Genomic DNA, 22,138 nt, shown 5'->3' with positions numbered 1-22,138 from the left:
CCCCTGTAAAATTTGATTGGTTTGGTTAATGATATTTGGCTCATATAACAGCTGACAGTTTCCTGTCAGAAACGGCTGATAAACTGATATTGATTGTTTTTAGGTAAAATAATCTCAACTATCCCTTTAATAAAGGATCTTTCTTCTATTGAGTATGTTGTGTGTGCTTGTGGTATCATCCTGCCGGCTACAAACTAACAAATAACTTCTGAGTGGCAATCCTCCACTTAGCTAAAAGGATTTCTGTTCTTCTGGTTGCTGTTTTCTGTTTCTTCATGTGTTGTTGACCCGAGGAGCAGTCTGCAGAGTGAAATCAGATTGAACACAATTAATGTTAAAAAAATCCCCTTCCTCCCTGCAGGCTCAACACATGAAACACATGACATCAGTACAGCTGCTGGCTCACCACTAGCAGATGTCCTCGCTTGCCTTTCGCCACCTTTAGCTCTGAACCCCTGACGAAATCAATGATTCCCTCCTTGCCGCGAGCCACAGCAAACTTGATACTGTATGCCACATGGGTGGTATAGAAAGAAAAAAGAGAAAAGAAAGGAACAAATAAAGACAAGATAGAGAGATGAGTACTGTTGGGTTGGAAACAATCACCACAGAGAAGCAGGGGGACACGCCTCACCTTCCCGGGCTGACATTGACATAGTTGACCTTGCTGGCCATCATGGATAGTTTTGTCACCAGCTCGATCACATGGTCACATTGCAGCACCACATCGCCCTGAGGGAGACACAGCTGCATTAAGAGTGTTTGCATGGTTGAGCATGGTTAAACAGTCGTGACTCCTCTGTTTTACTGTACCTTCTGCTTATTGTCCTCACTGGGCATGTGCACAACAACCATCCCATCGCTGAGAGAGCTCACAGAGATACCTGTTGAAAAAAGAGAAAACCTGGATTAGACTTACGGAGTAATGTAGTCCTAATAGTGAGTTGGAGCCATAGACTGAAAACTGAATAAGTTAAAACCCCATTTAATATATGATCTCTGGTTAAAGTGAGTTGTTTCCCCCCTCCTCCCCACACTCAAAGCTCAGGAAGGTTGCCTGCAGGCTGCAGGGACAATGGACCTGCACAAGTGCAGGACAAATGCAGCGTTACACTTTGACACTGACAAATGACAACGAATCCTCCACTGTAAGTTGATCAGCTGCTGTAATTGTCCATTGTCTGTCAATGTAAAGATAAACCTGTAAACCTCAAAACAAAAGCCCACTGCTCTGGAAATACGCACTCTGAAGAGTTCAGTGACGGCCTGCCTCACTGCCAGCCAGACTCCATTCATATATTGCTCAATTTAACTGTTACAAACATCTAATCCCTCTAAAAGATTATTGATTCCTGAGTCAAAAACAGACACTTACTCATTCTGTGAACATTTGGCATTAATTTTAATTCTAATAACTGTGACACACACAACAAAAACAGATGATCTGCACTGGAATGGGAATTTGAAAGGAGAACATGCTGGCTGTAGTGTTGTTGTATGAGAAACCAGTATTTCAGGTTCACGTTTCCTTAATCTCTGATTATTTAGCACAATAAATGTATAACATATGTCTCCTTTAGCCAGAGACACTTTAGCCATGTTCTTTTGTCTGAAAAATATGTCAAATTAATTACTGGTTCAATATCTGTAACAATGTAATAATCAGTTGAAAAAGGAAGAAGCTATGTTCCCATCTCCTGATTTACTTTCATTAGAAATAGTCTTCCTCTCAGTTAAAAGTGTTTTTCTTTGAGAAAGAAGAGCATTGGTTGCTATGGATATGTCATCTCAGTGAACAGTGAGGGCACAGTAATCAAGATTTTTTGAGTGCTGAAGGTCAAAGAAAAACAAACTTAATTTGAAACTGTAACAATGGAAATAAATATAAGCTCAGTAGTGATCGTGGTTTCAAGGACACCACTCAATATTCTAACATAATACATTTATTATGTACTCGGGGCTGGTTTTCACCTCTCAGAGCTGCGTAGTCAATCCTCTGTTTGATCTTGGTCCTGTCCACCAGCACAGCGAAGGTGTTAGTGAGGAGCAGCTGGCGAGGGCGAGGCTTGAATCCCCTCCTGTCATACTTTATGACTGAAACGCCATACTGTGAAGCACAAGGAGACATGTTGCTGTGAGGCAGCTGAGAGGTTATGTAGCACTTTTATTACCATCTTCACACAGAAGAAAAAAAAGGTCAATCGTACCTGCACTTTGTCATTGCCGAGCGTCTGGACCACTTTGAGATTGATTTGCTCACGCTCTACATAATGCAATGGAAAACCTCTGTAAATGTCACGTTTTTTGTACACTTTTTTTTATTGTGTTACAGGAATAGTTTGAATCATTTGAAGTTTGGTTGTATGAGGTACTTATCCTAAGTCAGTGTATTGAGTGAGAAAGCTCTGTAATGTACATAATTTTAAGTGTGCGTTGTATTTAAAATATTTTCACTGATCATCAGATAGCCTTTTGGCAAAAACGGTAATTTTCCGTTGCATGGGCGTGTCTGCTGCTGCCTCGATTGGTTGGTTAGTTAGTGCTATTGTGACAGACACAACTAACCAGTCTAGACAGCAACAGACAGGCAATTCACAAGTTCTGTTTTTCCCAAATGAGTCTGTTGTCATTGAAGAAAGTGATATTTGATTTATATAATGGTGCTTTCCCACTGGAAAAAGCTGTCAGCTGGCAAGATAAAGTGCTGAAAATATTTTAAACATAACGTACACTTAATCTAATATACTGTATATTTTCTTAGATGGGCCTTTTTTTAGCTGGCCCTGTCCACAGCAGACACTGCAGTACTCCTGCTGTTTCTTGAATCTAGGGGTGTACCAACCAACATCTACAGTAGGTAATGGATAAGTACCTCATATAACCCCACTTCAAAAAGTCTGGACTATCCCTTTAAGCGTGTACATAGGTCATTGATGAACATGTACCCAGCCTGGAGTCCAAAAACAGCCTTCCCACACTCTGAGGGTAGCTGTCCTTCTGATCCTTGAAGATCTCGCTGGCTACAACCTTCTGCATCATCTAAAGCAGATATATATATATATATTTTTTTTTTTTTATTTTACAAGTGATAATTTGTTTTTATTTTAAGGTTTAAGATCATGCCTTGTGTTGTCAATGTACCTGCTTCTTCCATTCAGGTTGGACTCTCCTGCAGTATTTCATGACCATGTTTCTCATGTGCAGCCTCTGCAGGTGCTCGGAGGCCTGTAAGGTATCAAGGAGTTGATAGGAAGAATTTGTTACATGGCTGCAGATTCTTACTTTTATCTGGATATAATGCCGTCAGTCAGCAGAATGACCCTCTCTCTGTGTGTTTGGGCTGCTTGTACCTCAACAACCAAGGGAGGAGGTGTCGGCCAGTTTTTGTCCAAAACGTTCTTGGGCAGGTTTTTCCGTAGATTCTTGAGGAAGGAGTAGCGTACATGATCCAGGAAATAGTCATTCTCTGGGCAGTATTCCTCATGACGGTAGATGAAGCCTTTTATGAACCTGACAAAAAGGAAATTTACTATATATGCAAGATGCAGTTGTAAAAATACATACAGAAATAAAGCATAACAAGTATCAGTTAAGCACCTGCGTATTAAGTCAGCAGCCTGTCGACGCTTCTTAGCCCTCCTGCGTGCTTTCATCCCTCGCCACCCAGACTGGATCACTATCACTATACGTACACATACATGCATATATAAACACCAAGACAACTTTTATACTCAGGCAAAGAGAACATCCCAAGGTTAGTAGAGCATACTGTGAGAGAGTCAGCTCAGGCCCGGGTTCACATGTTGAAAAAGTAAGGGTAATTCCGCCGTCTTTAAACCTGGGCCCTAAATGACTAATAGGTGCAAAACATTTTTGAACTGGTCCAGTAGATCCGCTCAGCTTGCTGCTTGTATTTGTCACTACCAGGCTCAGATGGTTACTTTATGTGTCTGACAACATTACAGAAAGGATTCCTACAGAGATGAACCTTCAGACAGCCTTTAGCGATGGGAAACTGAAACCATGATGTCACTGTCTTGAAAGCCTTCAAGTCAGTTAGTCAGTTAAAACAGTTTGTTTGACCTCAGGACATCGGAGTTGCTGGTCTACCGCTGCCTTGATTGATGAGTTAGTTTGTGTAATTGTGTGACTCTGGTGAATCTGAACTAACCCTTGAAAACACTGATGTTACACAATAACAGATCAAGACAGTGGTAATCAGGCCATTCCAGTGTTCTGCAAGGTTAAATTATTGTTTTTATTATTTATTTTTTTGGGTGGCTAAAATACATTTTTAAAATACATCCAATTAATTTGTTTAATGTGTTAAAACACCAAAGTCTCACAATAACAGAAACCAAGTAACTGCAACCTATTTCACAGCTGCTGCCTAAACTACTACTGGACTAATTTCAAAACTTGGCTACAAGCAAAATCATACTTTTCTTTTTTTTTCTCTAGATCTGGGTACAAAAAGGATTGAGTAAAAGTATTGTTTGACTGGAAAAGTTTTAATGGTTTGTACTGGGTTATTTTGGTTGTACCAAGTACCGATTCCCAGCCCCATCAGTCTTTTAGAGCCCAAAATATTTCAAAATAGAACACAGGTTTAAAAATACCGGGATTACCCCATGAGTCAAATCCACACACACAGACACGCACAAAAACGAAAAAGAAAACACAAGCACATACACGCAAATACATGAGCAGGAATGTAGACCCTGTGGGGCCATTCTTCAATGTCACAGGAAACTTTGATTGCTACCCAAAAGCAATTTTATGTGCATGTGCATACATGTAACAAAGCAAATAGTCCCAATATTACAATGGAAGAAATCCAAAATCAAGATTTAGAGAAGTAAAAATGAAAGTAAAACCCCTTCTGAAAAATAACCCAAACTAAAGTTAGTTTGAAAGGATCAGGTAAAATCTATCAAAAATTATAAACCATAAAATATACAAACATAATCAACCTGATCTTTTCTGTGAGTATTTATGCCTGCATTTATTTCAGTTTTAAGGACAAACTGAGACTGTTCTGTATGGGAGAGGAAGGAAACTGTGAGGGAGTCAACAGTGGGAGGTGCTCTCACCTGCATGTCTGATGCGTTGGTACTTGGCCCTCTCCCTGTAGCCTCTCCATGATGTCTGCAGTTTCAAAGCTGAAACAGAACAAAGAAAAGAGATTAAAAGTGGATGCTTTTCCGTCTAGGCGTTCACAAGGTCCTGCTGATTCATAGATCTCTGTAGGATTTATCCCACAAAGATAATACACAACTGGGAGTATTTTCTGCATTACAATTCTGACCACTGTTACTGACCTATATCTGGCTTTTTTGCCTCCAGTGCATCCTCAGTGGTGAAGAGAGTTTTTGGGAAACGGATGAAGATTTTTGACCTGCAGGAAGTAGACGAGACATTTGTGTTCAACACCCTATTTAATGAACACGTTACCAACCTCTCTTCCCACTCTATACTCTCCCTCTTCATCCAAAGGCACATTACCTTCCCAGCTTGTATTCTTCTGGTTTGTAGCCGAGGTGGTTGACCAGTGTCGAGACGCCATCTACAAGTCTGCCATGCCAGTTGGGCCACGTCTCAGGACACAGGGGCTTGTACCTATGGCCATTTGGTACATTATTATAATAACACAAAGCTAAATAAACAGAATGAGCAGTCACTCAGACTACAGGTCATCCAGAAAGAAGGTCAGTCACCTCTGCAGGAAGGCTTCAAAGCGCCGTCGATAGGCAAAGCCAGCTCTCCTGACCCTCAGGTTCTCCATCAGGCCAAGGTACTTCACCTGGTGCCTGACCAGAACCTCATCAAACCTTCCTGCAGGAAGAGGAGATCAATATTATGGCACAGACCCTAAATCATAAACTATACATTAGATTACATACTTTAAAATGACTGAGAGATGTATGTTGGAAACTTTTATTTCCTTGTGGTTTTAACAGTGTTTGCTGATGAAAGAGAGAGAGAATTAAAATTAATCTTTAAGTAACATTTGTATGATATGTGGCCATTATTTCATTGGACCAGCGTTCCCGCAAAGGGATTAAGGACATTATTTGCCTTAAATGAAGAAACCATCAGGCCTTTATTTATTACATATTCATCATCAGAGACATTCCTTTATTTCTAAGTTTCCTTGTTTTGTCTGCCCTTTGTTATGTTTTGGTTTGAAACCTTCTTGTTTTCTGGTCATATTCCCTTGATTTAACTGTTGTGGATGAAAACTCAACACTTCCCTTCCTTCTCTTTCACATCAAAATTCTTTAGAGGGCAAAATTTATTCTTTCTTTTATTGCGAAATATCTGCAAGACTGGAGTGTTATAAACAGCAACAACAACGGAGAAGAATCAATCAAAATGAACTAATTTGTGAGTGAACATTTCTAATAAAAAGAGAAATTGAGTGCAGAGTGTCGTGACAATGTTGTACTGATAGCTTCGTTAAATTAGATTTTTATGTACCACATAAGAAAATACAGCACTGGTATTATTTCAAGTAAGTACACACACTAGACAATGCTCCCATTAACATTTATAAGTATCCCATCATGTGACTTTTTTCATAAAATGAACCCTGTTAGTACAATTAATATGTACAATATATTCTAAACTACCATAACAGAAAGATCAGGTAAATAAACCGTCACAGTTAAGATAAATGTATCTTTTTAAGTGTACTGTGCAGCTTTGTACATTTCTTGTGTGTATATATGTGTATATATTGTGCATTTGGAGATTTTATTGTATATTTTTACTATGCATTATATGTCTTATTAATGAGCTGAGTATATTTTCCTCCACTCAATATGGTTGACATTATCTTGTGTGTGTATTTTTCCATTTTTCACATGTACCTCTGTCCGACTCCTAGTAGTTCACATTTTTGAATGTATGTGCTTTTGTAAATTTTTAGCATTATTTCAGAAAATAGCATTTCTTTGAAAATAACAGGTCTTTAATACACACCAAATTCATATGTCAAGATGTAAAAGTGTACCTGGCTGCTTGGCATCATTAGGTTTGATACAGCGCACGTATGACGGCTCTTTAGACATGAGGATCTCCATAAGTTTCATCAGGCTGTTTTTGAACTGAGTGGCAGCCTGAGGGACAAATAAAACAACATGAAACTGAGGGAAATTCTCTGTATATTTGGGTGCATGTGTTGGTTTACAGACAGAGAAGACATTCAAGTTATGGAGTCTTCACATTATATCTAAACCTCAGATGTACTTAATTTAAAACCACATCACAAACTGGACAGGAGCGAGAGAGAGCGGGAATAATCCTCACCATCTCGGGGCGTTTTTGGTCAATTACTTCCTCTCTGCGGAAGCAGTGCCTAAGGATCTGGTTGTCTGACTGGCACATGACCTGAACAGAAACCAAACCACACAACCACATGTCAACACAGGGGCGCTCCCGCCTCTTCCTCTTCACTCAAGCAGTGGCAGGAGACACAGAGAGGGTGTGATGAGGCTCAACCTGTTCCATTTTCATTATCCTTACCTCTTTGAGGTTCCTGTTCAGCAAATCGTTGTTCTTGTCAAGGAAACCTGAAAGAGACAAACAAAAACAGTTTGCCATTAAGGAATCAGCGTGTTGTGGGACGACATGCTCTGAAATAAATGTTGCCTCTTACAGGGGAATGGATACATGAATAAAAATAGTTAACTGGTTGGTCTATGGACAAATTACAGCCCACCATGGACGTTGTAGTTGACCTCTCCAGCATAATGCAGCAGCCTGAACTCCTCCCTGCTCATCACTCTGCGGGTTTTTCCATTTGCCAGCTTGTGACTGAAAGACATACACACACACACACACACAGGGATGAAACATTCAAAGACCTGCTGATATCAAAAGCTGTAGTTAAGACTATTAACACACATCTCTTGGTCTCTATCTTGCACATGACATATAAACTCTCTATTTCATACTGTGTACTTTTGCACATTTCCTGGTCAAAATTTTACACATTCCTGTGCAAACTGTACAGCTCCTTGATGTATACTGTCTTCTGTTGTTTTTATAAGCCTGATCCTGACTCTGAAGATGATGCTTACGTGACAAAATGGGGATGGCTGCCCAGCGTGTCTTCCAATTTCTCTAAAAAGGAGACATCGCAGGTCTCTCCAGGTCTCAGACACTCCTCATCCTGAAAACAAAAAACAGTCGTGCTTTTTGACTGCACCTGCAGTGACAGCAAGTAAGACAACACCATGTACAGACATAAATTAGGAGTCGCTGTGCGCACCAGAATGGAGATGATGCCTTTGTGCTTCTCCTCTATCAGGTCACAGATGATCTTGTTGTCAAAGTACTGCACCGTCTCCCACTGAAAGTAGACACAAACATTCAGAGGAGAACAATATATTGTTAGCATGGAAAGCATATAGCATATAACTCAATGCATTATATAACTTATTAGTTTCGACTACTCAACTAACAAAGCACTCACTGCAATTCCCTCTGTCTCATACTCCTCCTGCTCAGATCTCAGGGTGAGCTCAATAAACAGCTGCTGCAGCTTCTCATTGCAGTAGTTGATGCAGAACTGCTCAAAACTTTGGGCAGAAATATAAGGGAAATTAGGTTAAATGCCTGCTAAAGTTAAGTGCAAAAGCTACGTGCATTACTAGTGAAGAATTTGATATGTTTCATACCTATTGTGCTGGAGGACTTCAAATCCGTAGATATCTAGAAGCCCTATAACTGAGGAGCCCTTACTGCTGTGGTAGAGTTCATCCTGCAACACACATCAAGTTCACAGCATGTGATCAATAGTAAAACACAATATGGTGATAGAATTTGCACTGTTGTCTTTAAGTTGTTATCAGAAGTGTTACTGCACCTTCAGAGCCAGCGACTGATTGATTTTCTCCACCAACCAGGTGAACGTCCGACCATACACAGCCTTGGCCAAGGCATCACGAGCAGACACCGCCTGCTCAAAATTTAGGGGGCTGATCATCTGTGACACACAAACATAAAGTACAACACAAAATTTAAAAATCGTACGATACGTCCCAAACAACCGAGAACATGAGGAACAAGGACAAAAGAGCATCACCTCTTCTCCTTTGGCAGTGAGTTTCTTGTGAGTGAGTGCCTCCCTGAGGGCTGAGCCATCAACACCCAGCAGCTGCAAAAAAAAAAACAACAACACATCTGCTCTCTTAGCTAGGCCTTTTGCGAGTTTTTGTGCATATTTCAACATCCGATAACACTAGTGGGACTGTTCTGACCTTCGCAATATTGTTTATCGGAGTCTCAGTGGTGATATAGGTTTCTCCTTCCTCCCCTTCTCCAAACTGAGTGTTCCCCAGATGGAGAACACTGGCGATGATATTCAGCAATTTCTGAGGTCAACACAGGAAAACCAGTTAACAACAACCTCACAGAAGAACTGCCTGTTCCAGTTGAATGCTGGGACAGTCGCTGAGAATATGATCACTAATATACAATCAGAACTTGAGAAATTGTACTTTTTAAGTGAACTGGTTTTCAAACCCTCGCATGTGAATGCTGACAACAAACGCTTAAGATAGTGGTTGATGAACGCAAGATTCATAACTTCAGAACAAATAAAAACCTTTATAAATGTTTAATGGAGTAAACACTGCATTAACAATTGCTCAGCCTTAAGGACACAAATATATTTGTTTAACTACTAAAGGACCAGGTGTGTAGGATTTAGTGGCATATAGCAATGAGCTTGCAGACTGGAAACATCTGCAAACATCTTGCCTCACCCTCCCTTTCCAAGCATGCAAGAGAATCTAAGGTGGCCACAAAACTCACGCGAAATGTCCTCTCTAGAAGCTACTGTTTTGTTTTTCCATTGTAGGCTATTATAGAAACATGGCAGTGCAATGTGGTGGACTCTGTGGAAGAGGAGCCACGACCTTTGTAGATATAAAAGGCTCATTCTAAAGTAATGAAACACAACAATTGTAATTGTCAGGTAATTATACAATGCTGAAAACATGCATATGAATATTACATTCCATTTCTGACTTATTCTGAGAAAAAGTCTGTTGTATAAGTCCCTGTAAATTGTATGCACTGGACTTAAAGTGAAAAAGTTTTCAACATAACACTGCTATTTAAATGGTCACCACTAATGCTTGAGACAGGAAGTTGTTTTAAACAAAGTAGGATGCAAAACCTACAAAAAAAATTACATATTTGCAAAAAATGGTATTAAAAATCGCAAAGCCTTAAAGACAAAAAAAAAAACAAAAATGTTTTGCCAAGTGCCAAATGTCAAGTGGGAGAACAAAGTTTTTTGACCACATAATATAATTAGTGCAGCTGCCCAGAACTCAAATGTTGATTTAGAAATCGAATGTCAGTGTTAGGAATGAATATTTGAAGCTTCCTTGAAGATTCGGTACAGCCATATTTTGTTTTGTGCATGTAGAATTTTTGTCAGCGTGTTCATGAAGAAATGTGATGTTTGGTTTAGCTAGTGTAAAATGCATAGGGTAATAAACAGTGGGCATATTTATGGTAGAAAACAGTATTCCTAGTATAATGCAATTTTTTTGACTTGGATCTATTCCCGTGGCCACTTTGATGTGGTAAATGTGGTAAACCAAGAACATGAGTGACAAACAGAGCAACAACACTGTTGCAGCATTCAGCGCACACATTCAAAGCTGTGATTGCTACTGACCTGCACTTCTTCTTCTGTGAAGCCAATCACATTCAGGGCCTTCATCACAACTTTCCAATTATTCTTGTCACTGACGGAGCTCAGTCTGGGACAGTTGCCCTGAACAAGACAATCAAATATTACAACACAGCTGGTGGTATAATTGCGAAGACCTCAGTTTGAAACAAGTAATACATGAAATGTTTGCACTACACACACCTTGACCAGATATTGGTAGTTCTGAGCATTTCTCTGCAGGTCCAGTGTGTTAAGCAGCTCGTCGTCCCCTCCGTCCAGGAGCTGATAGAAGATGTGGAAGTTCCTCTCACCGTGGTTCTGGTGTACCACACGTGATTTCTCCAGCAGGTAGTTCAGGATATGACCGCCCACTGGTGCCCCCTAGGAGAAGTTACAGAGGAAGATGGGAGCAGACAGCAACTGTTTAAAGGCAGGTTCAGCACTCCAGTGTTTTAAATGTTGGGCTTTATCAATAACTAAATTAATTGTTATTATCACTATGGTGTGAGAACATATGATTCATATAAAGAGCGACAAAGCCAAGGAAGGAGTGTTTACCCTAAAGTCAAACTGGACATCCATGTACTTCCCAAAACGACTGGAGTTGTCATTCCTTAGTGTTTTGGCGTTGCCAAATGCCTGCACAAAGCAAAAAAGCCAGGAAATTAGAAGGAGGAAGTGAAATCAAGAGCAACAATGCAAAAAAAACAACAACAGGAAACACAATAATAAGAATTTATAAATAACTAATGTGCAAAGGTAATTCAGAATTCTCAGATGAAACAGATATCATATATCGTGAAAAACAAGTAAGTAATAGTGGCTGTTCAGTTTGAAGTATACCTCCAGAACAGGGTTGGACTGCAGTAGGCGGTCACCAAGAGTAGCCATGTGATCATTAGTGGGGCAGGTGACAGCATAGTAGAGGAGGATCTTCTTGGAGGCCTCTGTTTTACCTGCTCCGCTCTCACCTGATATGAGAATACACTGGTCCTTCCTCTCTGTTCGCATGGCCCGGTAAGTGTTGTCTGACACGGCATAGCTGAGGAAAAACACAAAAGCAGCTTCAGATCAACATACAGTTAAGACGTGGTGCTGGAATAAAGCCACATAAACACTTGAAAACAATGGACAAGACATTATAACAGAGTTAAACTGTAAAGTTAGTTGTTTACATGCTTCTCATCATGGAGGACCACAAGATTCATGGAAATACTGAAAAATAATTTCATTATTTAATCATGTAAGAATACAGCTGTCTTAACATTACTGTTTAGACGGATCTTGACTGCCCCAATATGGTGTACATGCAGACGCATCGTGGACAGTGAGGTATCAACTTTCTATAGCTATGTAAGCACTTACACTTGTGTCCCTAAAAGGGGCTTCTTGGCGTCTAAACAGTCCTGAAAAGATAGTAAATGTATGAGACGGGTCTGGGTGTTTAAACTCTTGGCTAATTTGCATTGTTCTACCTCATTTTACCAGCAGAAAGCCCAAAGTATCACACAAATGGGGAGACTAAATGTCTAAGCAAAACAAATATATAATAAGAGAAGGAAAAAAAGTGGGAAAATTTAAATGGGAGAGGAAATTGCTCTTTTAAATGCCTGATTAAAATTTGTTGCCTTAATTCAGTTTGTCAGTCCAATTATTTATTTATTTGCTAAACTGCATTTTGATAGAGATTTTGAAAACTAATAAAATTAATTTAATGGATATTTTTATTGTACAAATTAGTTATTAATTAATGAAATGCTTTGTTACTATTATAGTGACACTTGTGGTCCTCAACAGATTTATTTGTAAACATTACAAAATGAAATTTCCATTTATTCGCAAAACAAATGAGCAAAAAAGTCTGTGGTTTAATTGATAATCAAAATAATTATTAGTTGCAACCACAAAGTTATGCAGCGTTTTACAGTTTATTTATTGAGCTACAGAAAGCTGGTGTGGAGGTTTCACTTTTAAAGTTTACACACATTCCCAGCTTATAATTAAATGCATCAGGCCTTAAAAAAAAATCCTATTGGATGACAGATAATCAATGTAGTAATATATGTTTCTCAGCATGTCATGTGATCATTAGCTGGGCAGCTGACAGCGGAGTAAAAAAACATGTCCGACAACCATGACATGACTCACATGTGAGGCGATATCTCATAGAAGCTGACCCCTCTGTAGCGCTCCATCTGCTGCTTGGAGTAAATCTCCAGCTCTTTGTAAGGGTTCACCGACACCAGCACGGAGCCAATATACGTCTGAGCCAAAACATTAGAACACATTCAGATATGTCTCACCACACAGACTGAAATGTTTGGGAACATGTGAAGAAAAATTGGCTTCATTACATAGATGAGGTTTTCTCTGAAGCGTCTCCGGAGGTTTTCTATGAAGGCTGCCTCGCTGTTGTAGTTTTCCAGCAAGACAAAGTCCTGCACGCCGACCCTGTCCCGGGCGGTCAAGGCGCTCTCCATCACCAGGCGCACTCTTCCTTCAACATCCACCTCCTGCAGGAAGAGAGAGAAGGAGCAGTGGTGTAAGGCATTAATGATAAGCCCTCATGCATGCTAGTATCCAGGCATATATAGGCCTATATTTTATCAACAATGTGTGGGATTTTATAGTCAGATGAAACAACAGAAAGCTATCAGAACCATAGATAGCACTCTGACAGTCAAAGCCGTCACATGTTCAAATACAGACTTGACATCGGACAACATCAACATACATATTATCATCATGGCAAATCTGTGTATGCCAAAGGTACCAAAGAAAATAAAGAATTATCCATTTAATTAAATATTTTTTTTACGTTTCATTTAGTCTGTGATCACGGACCAACTCTACTCCACTGCACCACTGTTGTGCTGTATATCTAGCTTAAACCACTGGTTCCAGGTCTCTCTAAGGGAGTTGGCAAAAATCACAGACAGTCCTGACAGCTTTGTCCCCTCTGAATTTGTCAAAATTAGATTTGAATATGTTCACTAAAATCACAATTTATACAAAACAAAACTATCTAAAAGAATAAATTTTTTGTCCTCAAAAAAATAGTATGCTACTCAGCAGGCCGTACCTCTGTGACCTGTGACGTTTTAAGAACAGAAACAATTATAACTAATATTAATTTTTGATTGGAATGAATCACTTATTCTTTATAACTGGCATTGATGATTTTTAGTAATCAAGTTACATGAGTTCTTCAAGGAATTGTTTCAGCCCTAGTTTACTTATAGTTTTTTTTATAATTCATGCAGGATAAGGATATAATTTTATTATAGACTGATACTAACTAACTTTCCCAAAAAAACAGAAGCAGAAAAAAAATATTTGACACTGGACAAAAGACGATCATGACAGAGATAGGTTTGCCTTTTCAAAGGCTGTTCTCCACCCAACACATCAATACATAACTGGAGGGCCTGCTCTGTCCATGGGTTCCCCTAACCCACAGGTTAGGGCAACTTCATTGCTTGCACTGTCTATATATATATATGCCCCTGAAAAGGAAGAACATAACAGAGGTACACAAGTGAAAGCCTTACCTCAGTCCACTGTACATATAACCCTCCAATATGTGTAATTACATGCTGTTGACCAGCAGGGGGCACACAAGGCCTGTTCCATTTCATCTGGGACATGATGCGTTCACCCAGTTAGGAAAGAATTAACATCTGGTGTATTACAATAACTGGCACATAATATTTTACAAAACAGAATCAATTTACAAAGAGAGACGATACGTATTTCAGAAATATTTTCAAAATATCAGACAAATGACTTGAGACTCAGTGACCACATCACCAAAACAACCCTCTGTAAACATGCAGAGTAAGAACAGTTCCACCAACACTTGCCAAGATTAAACAAAGGAGACATTTAAGGAATCCAAATGATAAACAGACAGGAGAGACTCTCCTATTTTGCAACAGTGCGATAGTGTATTATGATGTATGCACCGTACACACAGCTCTATATCACCAGACGGGATTTAACCGATTCCGTTGGTAAAGTGTGTGTACATGTCAACCCCACTGTGATGGCAAACATCAAGGTGCAGACAGGAAGTAATTACGGCAGAGTAAAATTCTCAGATATGCCCTAAAGTGAGCTATAACACACACAACTACATGCACAGGCATGCGCACATATATGCAAAGAGATAAAAATGTCAGCTAAGCTGTCATACTTACTGATGATAAATATCCAGACACACGATTTAGTTTGTAATCAGTGCACTACGCCCCAGCCAATCCAGCTGTGCTGTATCTTCAGAATCACAGATACAGTTATGGGAGAAGCCCTGTTGTTTCTCTTTAAACATTCATTTAAAAAAAAACAAGCAGAAAGTGGAACAAAGGGGCTAGACTTCCACAGGACTTCTGTTTTTCTTGAATGCAAGAGCCTCTCAAGGGTCTCATTTGGCTGGTTAATGCCGGTAAAAGGTCATTATCTCTGCGCACTGCATGCAGGAAAATTCTTAAAAAAAACAATGAGGACAACAGTGGAAGATAGCCAAGAAGTGAGAGCAAAGGAAAGTCAGTGGACACTTCCACTGCAGCCCCCCTCAGCCGTGCTTCACCTTGGAGTATTGTTCTCCCACTCCTGCAGGTGGGCTTCCTACAGACAGTAATTGCAGCTCGCAGTCATATTTTCCAAAGGATACAACTAAGGAATGTCAGGGTCAGGTTTAGGACAGGCGTTCAATGGATGCCACTAAATGTTTCTATGTGGGCGTCAGCAGGTGTGCATTCTTTGATTTCCAATAATGAGGATATGTGTTTTTGAATGCCAGGTCAACAAAGAATTTGAACTTCCATTCATAAAAAAAATGTGTGATAAAAGTGAAATAATTAGCAGTTCACACCAAAAATTATTCTTAAACAGCTTTTTTTCAATTCCACAACAATGAAATTTGTTATTTTTTTCGGCTTTATTACTGAAACACATATCACCTATGACAGAAATACTCTCACTGGCATTGAAAAAGGAAACCTGGGCTTTGGATTAAAGAGCTTTAGACCTTGAGGCGATCAACAATGCACATAGCATCTTTTGACCACCCAGTCAGATCAACTGGACACACCACTGCGGAAAACCCCAGGAGGGAAGGAAGCGAGATGAGATAAGAGCCAGCGCAGACCTAGGGCTGCTCCTGGGACAGGAAAATTGAACGGACAAAATGCAACTCAGCCTAGCCAAGCAACCGGAGACTGTCGTGCCCACATCTTACAGAGACCTTCTCCATCACCACATCCCGAATCAAGGCGGACAGTGTTCCGAGCCAACAGGACGCATCAGACAAGACTCCAGTGCATGTGGTTTCACACAAACTGTATGTCACAAAGTTCACTGTGGGCTTGCACTTATTATAAAGCTTAGAAAAGCAGGTCCATGTGTTCAGCATACACATCAATCTTTCATGGTAGATGACAATGAACAGCACAACCTGGCTCTGAACTGTAACAGACTCCACTGGTGTGAATCTTTCATTCCTTCTTCCTCAGATTTCATACCTTTTATGTTCAGCTGTGATTTTATTAAGATGTACAGTAGCTGCTGTGCTGGCAGTGTCTGCACAGTAGCCAGTGTTCCAGTGCCTGAAACACCCACATTACTGTAATAACCCTGTTTTTTTTTCCCAGACAGCAATTAATGTGTGCTGATGATACATGAAACTTTCCAAGCAACCAAACACAAACTCAAAAAACACAGCAAATATTGTTTTCAAGGAGCTATCTCTCAGCAGTCATGAGTTGTTTCATCATAACCTGCTAAAACTACATAATTGACCTTTCTGCCATTGCCTGTATATCAGTTTGGCTTAGATTTTTTCTGATGTGTGCTGGAAAGCTGAGACTCAACTCATGTCTCAAGTCTCTGTGTTCAGCTGCCAGTAGATTTGTAGCATCTAACTGAATCTCTGTGGTTTGAAATTTGGTTTCTCTCCTATGTCGCTGTTTGTATTTTCAAGTACCTGCCTACTTTAATTGTTTCATGTCTGTTTTTAGCTGTATAGGAGTTGTCCAGTTACTGTCAACGAGAACCCAGCCTTTCCTGATTTAGCTACCTCATAATAAAAATGGGGGCGTTTATTGTGAAGAATTAAAAAAAGTAAAGGAAATAAAATGTTTCACCACTGTTTTACAGGTGCTTGACTAAAGATGAGAGCGTATCAGTTAAATACACACCTTCAAGTGGGTGCAGACTTCACTGTGCTGGGCTGACATGCTGGGTCAAATGGAGTCAAACTAAGCAGCACATGTGTATGAAAAAGGATCAAATTAGCTACAGTAGCTACCACTGGAGGTGACAAGGTTTTGTTGTATGTGCCAAAAAGGGGCACAAATTAGCTTGTCCACCAGGGTGTCATGTTTATCACTGCCGATCGGAGCTGTAGCCGTGACTAGTGCAGGCTCATTTGACCCACGTCTGGATGCCAATTGTTTCCTTTCCCACTTGAGACTTGAGAGGGCTTTAATTTCAGGTGATAAAACACTAATGAAAACATATATATTCAATAATCACCATATTCTCCCAATAAACCCCTGTAAGTCTTACACACTGGACCTTTAAAACCAGGAAAAGACAACAATTATGCCATATAATGAAATAACAATATCCTCAATCTAAGACAACATCTACTCTCATATTGCAGTATTGATATAGTGTTAATACATTGCCCAGTTGTAGTGAGAAGCCTCATCCAAAACACAAGAACACAGGTACCACTGTGGTAGAGGAAATCATCTTTCTGCAAACACTTTGGCTGAGATATCTTAAGGGCTATGGGTCGGAGATGGAAGTAGAACCATAATACAATGTAATCCTTGCAGCTCTGTTTTCAGTGCAGTGTCCTGCAGGCTTGGTGTTACGATAATGAGAGTCTAATCTAACTGATGGCCTCCCAGGAGTGCTTGAGTGCTTTAAGGGGGGATTTGACTCTGAGTAGCGGGGAGCTTCAGTGAAAAGCTGCAGGTCTGTAGGTGCAGCAACAGTAGTGACAACCAGCGAGGAGTGGGACTTGGCTCCAGGCCCCATGACTAAGCTCTGCTGGGCCGACTACATTCGGATTGTCTTCCTTATAAGGAGTGCCCCACCACTCTGTCCCAGGGCGAGCTGCTCTGGTACCACAGCTGGCTCTCCACCACTGATGTGCCAGTAATGGATATGGTGGAAAAGTACCAAGTTCATCCTCTGCTTGGGTTAAAGCTTATACAAAAACCAAAATACACACTGACTCATGCACAAAAAATCTGCAAGTGACTCATTGTTCGCTTTTGCTTTTCCCTCCATGAGAGAAAACAGTGAACTGGTGGATCAGATCTGGTGCTTCACTGTGCAAGAACCCATAAAATCTGGTAAGTAGGCAGCACAAGAAATGAAAACACAACACGGAGCATCATGGTAGTGGGGATCTTACCCTGCCTTGGTACCTCATCCTGTTGTTGCTGGAAGAAGAAAGCTGAACTGGTGGTACCCCCCCACCAGGCTGGTGCTCCTCCTCTTGTGTCAGACAGGCTCCTCAACTGTAACTTCTCATCCACCTTTGCCTTCAGGCAGCAGAATCGGGCAACTTATCTTCTTCTTTCTCCCTCCACGTCCGTCGCTTTCTCAGTCACTTTCTCAGTCACTTTCTTTCAGCTCTTTCTCCTCTTCTTTCTTTCTCCTCCTCCTCCGGCTCCCCTGTGAGGACAAAGCATACGCGCTCAGGCCAAAACACCAACAGCCTCTCTTGTTTATACCTTCAATTCATCTTCCCTTTGACAGGTCAAGTAAATGTCCGCCTCTCCGCAAATCCACTCTCCTTCCCCTCTAAATTATCCTGCATGAAACAAGGGAAGGAACTCCTCTCACACGTCATACAACTGGACAAAAAAAAAAGTCAAGTAAAAGTAAGCTGTTGGATCATGCAAGAAAAAAAAGAGCCAGAGAGCTGAGAGGGTTTGGAAAAAGTTGCTAAGAGCCCCTAACTACAAAACATGTAATCATCACTCTGCAGCTATATAAAAAGGAGAAAAAAAAATCACATGATGAGATCTCAGTACATTCTTTCTTTCCTTCCCTCCCTGTTTAGTTTGCTCCCTCCCTTTTCTCCCACAAGCTCAGACAGATTCACATGGGATGTGAGTTATGGGGGTGTTTCACCAGCAAGACTGTCTGTCTCCTCCTTGCTGTCTCCAACTGTTGATGAAATAACTTACATCATAGTAATATCAATCTGCAGATGATATGAAATTTGAGCACAATAATGCATGGGCCATAAGATTCCTCACTTCTTCAGTTCACTCCCACATTTTTGGGGAGTGCAATCAAGGCCACGCCGTCTCTGTGAGGAGAGAATCAGGGAACAGCGCCCTCCTCTGGCTTTCCTCCCCCACATCTTTCCTCTCTCACCCCATTTTCCCTCACTCCGTCTCCACGCCTCGCTCACTTTGCCAGCACCATCCAAATATCCAACACTGAGGAATCTGAATAATGTTACCCAGATGGAAAAAAAAGTATCTTGGTCTTTTTCTCAATCTCTGGCTGTCTCGATAGTTCTTTAAAGTGAGGAGGGAAAAATCTCCTTCCCTGCCACTCGTGCATATACTCAGTGTCGACTACTGCGGGGGAGTTGACATTCATTAAACAATTTAAATAATCTTGGTTTGGTGCAGTGCATTTTACTATATATGGTAAGCAGTCCTGCCCTCACTTGAACTTTTTCAGTCAAAATATTTTCTCATCACTTTTCTGTCTAAAAATGTAGCCTCCACGCCCCTTTAGTTTACTCACTTACCTCACTGCATTTCAATTGTATGGGCTCTATTCACCTAAAATGATCAGTCACTGCGGGACCATTTTGTATAAAGCACAAAAATCAAAAGAAACAAGTACAATGAGATGACAGTTGATAATTTAGTTGGCTCAGAAATGTTGACCACAGCAGAATGGAAGGCATTGTTGTGTTCCCCTATCAAAGCCAAACAGTGCTTTGAGGAAATAATCTGGACAAGAGGTTGTAAGGTCTGTATACTCCAGGATGTGCTGTATTTTTGGTTTCAAATGCTTCTGAAGTAAACAGATGAAAATTAATGCATACTGAACAATTGTGCCTATTGTTGGGATGTATGTTTTTTGAAATATGAGCACAGTATGTTGAAAAACCCTAATTATAGGTTTGCACGATGTTGGATTTTTGCAGATATCCAATATTTTCCAATTTGTTTTGGCCGATTGCTGATGTCGATATATATGCACATATTTTTTCCACCTGCAGACAACATCAAGTCTGTCTTGTAATGGAATTAACACATCATGTCTGTATGTTTTACAAAATGTACACATTCACAGGGCAAAATAATAATAAAAAAAAAACTGCAGGTTTTTTCGCTAGTGCCTGTTTCTCTTCTTTTCTTCTTCATACATTCTTTGTACCGATTGGGCTGATGGCTCTTAAGATGGGAAGCTACATTTGTAGAGTGAAGGACTGCAACACTGAGCAATCATTGCAAACAGCAACTTTGCTATCCGTTTCAGACAGTTCAAAAACCCTCTACATTGCAGACACACTCACGTCATGTGTGCATAATAAAAGCATCATCTCATCAGTCTCTCATATCTGTAGAAATGTTCATGTGGGCTAATACGACATTTCATTTTGAAGCCTTTATCTGCCTGTACCAACGACGTGCCAATATTATCATGCATCCCTGTTAAATTAGTTGATTAGAGCGTATGTTCACAGGAGCACCATGCGTACATGTGGGCAACCAGGTGCTACACTGGTGAGCTCCACTTTCAGACTAGGCTTGAGGTTCAAAGCCCTGGATTCTGTCAACTAGGTGTCATTTAGGCCTTGCCTTTAGTTGCATGGCAACTGGTAGCACCTCACAAGAGTCACAGGAACTATGTTCTGTCATGAATGTTTACTGCTCTTAGCTAAAGTTAATTATTTCGGTGGACAACATGTTAGTTTAAAGTGGAAATGAAATGGAAAAGCCCTCACAGAAAACAAATGCTATATGGTTGAGGAGAAAGGGAAAAATGGATCAATTTTTACTTTGTCAGACCTTGAAGGATAGATAAAGTGATCTTCCTTATCTGTAAACAGGTGAATTCAGTGCTGAAGGAATTTAACGCTAAACACCATTATCAGACCAGTCACAACACGAGTTCATGTGTCTTCCTTGGCAGCCCTCAATCATACACTGACTCCCTGAATTGGCACTTTGGGAGCCCCCAGTCTAAATGAACCTTATCTAAAAATATAGAAATAATAAAACATAATTAAGAAATATACTACAAATTCATTCCATGAATATGAGTTGTAGAAACCCCAATTTCTCTTTTAGAAATTAGCAGTTGGGCATGTTTGCGTATTTCTTAAATCCTACTGACTGTTTTGGAGTCATCTGAAAAGTTAACTTGAAATGTTCTGAGGTCAAAACCATGCCCAGGTGTTTCAGACAGAAAACAGTGCAGACAGATCACTGGCAGTATTTTTTTTTGTCTTACCTTTGAAGGGAATCCAAGGCATACCATGTGTAACACATGCATGTGGGAAACATGAGGGTACTCACTTAACACATCTGGTCTGTAAACACTGCACACATTAACAGTATCTGGCACAGCCTTGCTGCCAGTGAAATCAAACATACAGTAAAGCCCATCAGAAAAAAAACTACAGTTCCACTGTAGAGTGCATCTTCACCACCTTAGCTCATGATGTATTCTCTTAGGTTATTTTCCAGCTGAGTTTCCTAAGCGTTCCTATCTTTGTTTTGCAGTTCATGTAAGGATTTCCTTCCTAGCTGTTTCCTGATGTTCACAGTCTTCCTTCATGACCATTTGTTGAGCTCAGTTCTGACGTGAACGACACATTTGTAAATTTTAGTTATATCTCTTACGTGTGTACATCTACCTACCTAACACACGCAAAAAGTGAAACTGCTATTAAAATATGAATGAGCAGATTGAGCCGATTAATTTATCAACTTTCTCTCAAGAGAACACCCACTTACTACCCACCTCAACTGTCACTACATCCACTTCTGTCTAACTCAGTACCAAAACACTGTAATATTTAAGACCTTTTTTGCACAAACAACCCTCTGCCTGACTTCAATTTTACATAATTAGATTAAAAAATCTAATTCTGAACATCTGACATATTATGGAGGAAGTCCAAAGAGTTCTGGCACAACCTTCCTGTCAAAAACTGACTGCCTGTTTGTACAGTCTGGGGTATAATAATTCTCCTTTTTCCCTCATTTTGTATTTAAATTGCTAAGGTTTTCCGATTCAATGTAACAATGAATGAATCACAGAGGAATGATGACTTATTTGGGCGGGGTGGAAAATGGGTTGTTTCTCGTCTCTTTTCCTTCTTCCAAGTCTCTCTCTCTCTACCTCTGTCACACACACACATCCATAGACGACCTATGTGACAGA

At 40.2% G+C, this 22,138-nt stretch overlaps 1 protein-coding gene across 2 annotated transcripts; it reads right to left on the bottom strand.

Annotated features, from left to right (window-relative positions):
- Positions 1 to 93: 93 nt before the first annotated feature.
- On the bottom strand, positions 94 to 18,323 carry LOC146318807 (unconventional myosin-Ic-like). 2 transcript variants are annotated; one of them, XM_084730963.1, is made up of 32 exons: positions 18,126 to 18,323; positions 13,051 to 13,209; positions 12,845 to 12,960; positions 11,540 to 11,738; positions 11,255 to 11,335; positions 10,898 to 11,077; positions 10,700 to 10,798; positions 9,267 to 9,380; positions 9,092 to 9,163; positions 8,873 to 8,992; positions 8,685 to 8,767; positions 8,480 to 8,585; positions 8,276 to 8,356; positions 8,085 to 8,176; positions 7,724 to 7,818; positions 7,528 to 7,574; positions 7,312 to 7,392; positions 7,016 to 7,121; positions 5,718 to 5,835; positions 5,506 to 5,619; positions 5,322 to 5,398; positions 5,094 to 5,162; positions 3,598 to 3,682; positions 3,351 to 3,510; positions 3,142 to 3,225; positions 2,946 to 3,039; positions 2,208 to 2,263; positions 1,972 to 2,107; positions 814 to 884; positions 635 to 732; positions 407 to 506; positions 94 to 300 (listed from the first exon to the last, which is right to left on the bottom strand). In XM_084730963.1, the coding sequence occupies exons 1-32, from the start codon at positions 18,141 to 18,143 to the stop codon at positions 274 to 276; spliced, it is 3,138 nt and encodes a 1,045-aa protein (XP_084587089.1). In that variant the 5' UTR covers positions 18,144 to 18,323; the 3' UTR covers positions 94 to 273. The 2 variants fall into 2 exon arrangements, with proteins under 2 accessions (XP_084587089.1, XP_084587090.1); XM_084730964.1 differs by lacking the exon at positions 18,126 to 18,323 and adding an exon at positions 14,896 to 15,045.
- Positions 18,324 to 22,138: the final 3,815 nt, after the last annotated feature.

Source organism: Lutjanus erythropterus, chromosome 11, assembly GCF_056507025.1.
Source record: "Lutjanus erythropterus isolate fLutEry1 chromosome 11, fLutEry1.hap2, whole genome shotgun sequence".
In the NCBI taxonomy this organism is placed as follows: domain Eukaryota; kingdom Metazoa; phylum Chordata; class Actinopteri; order Lutjaniformes; family Lutjanidae; genus Lutjanus; species Lutjanus erythropterus.
The sequence above is the reverse complement of the archived record's forward strand: the minus strand, read 5'-3'. Positions and strand labels throughout refer to the sequence as shown.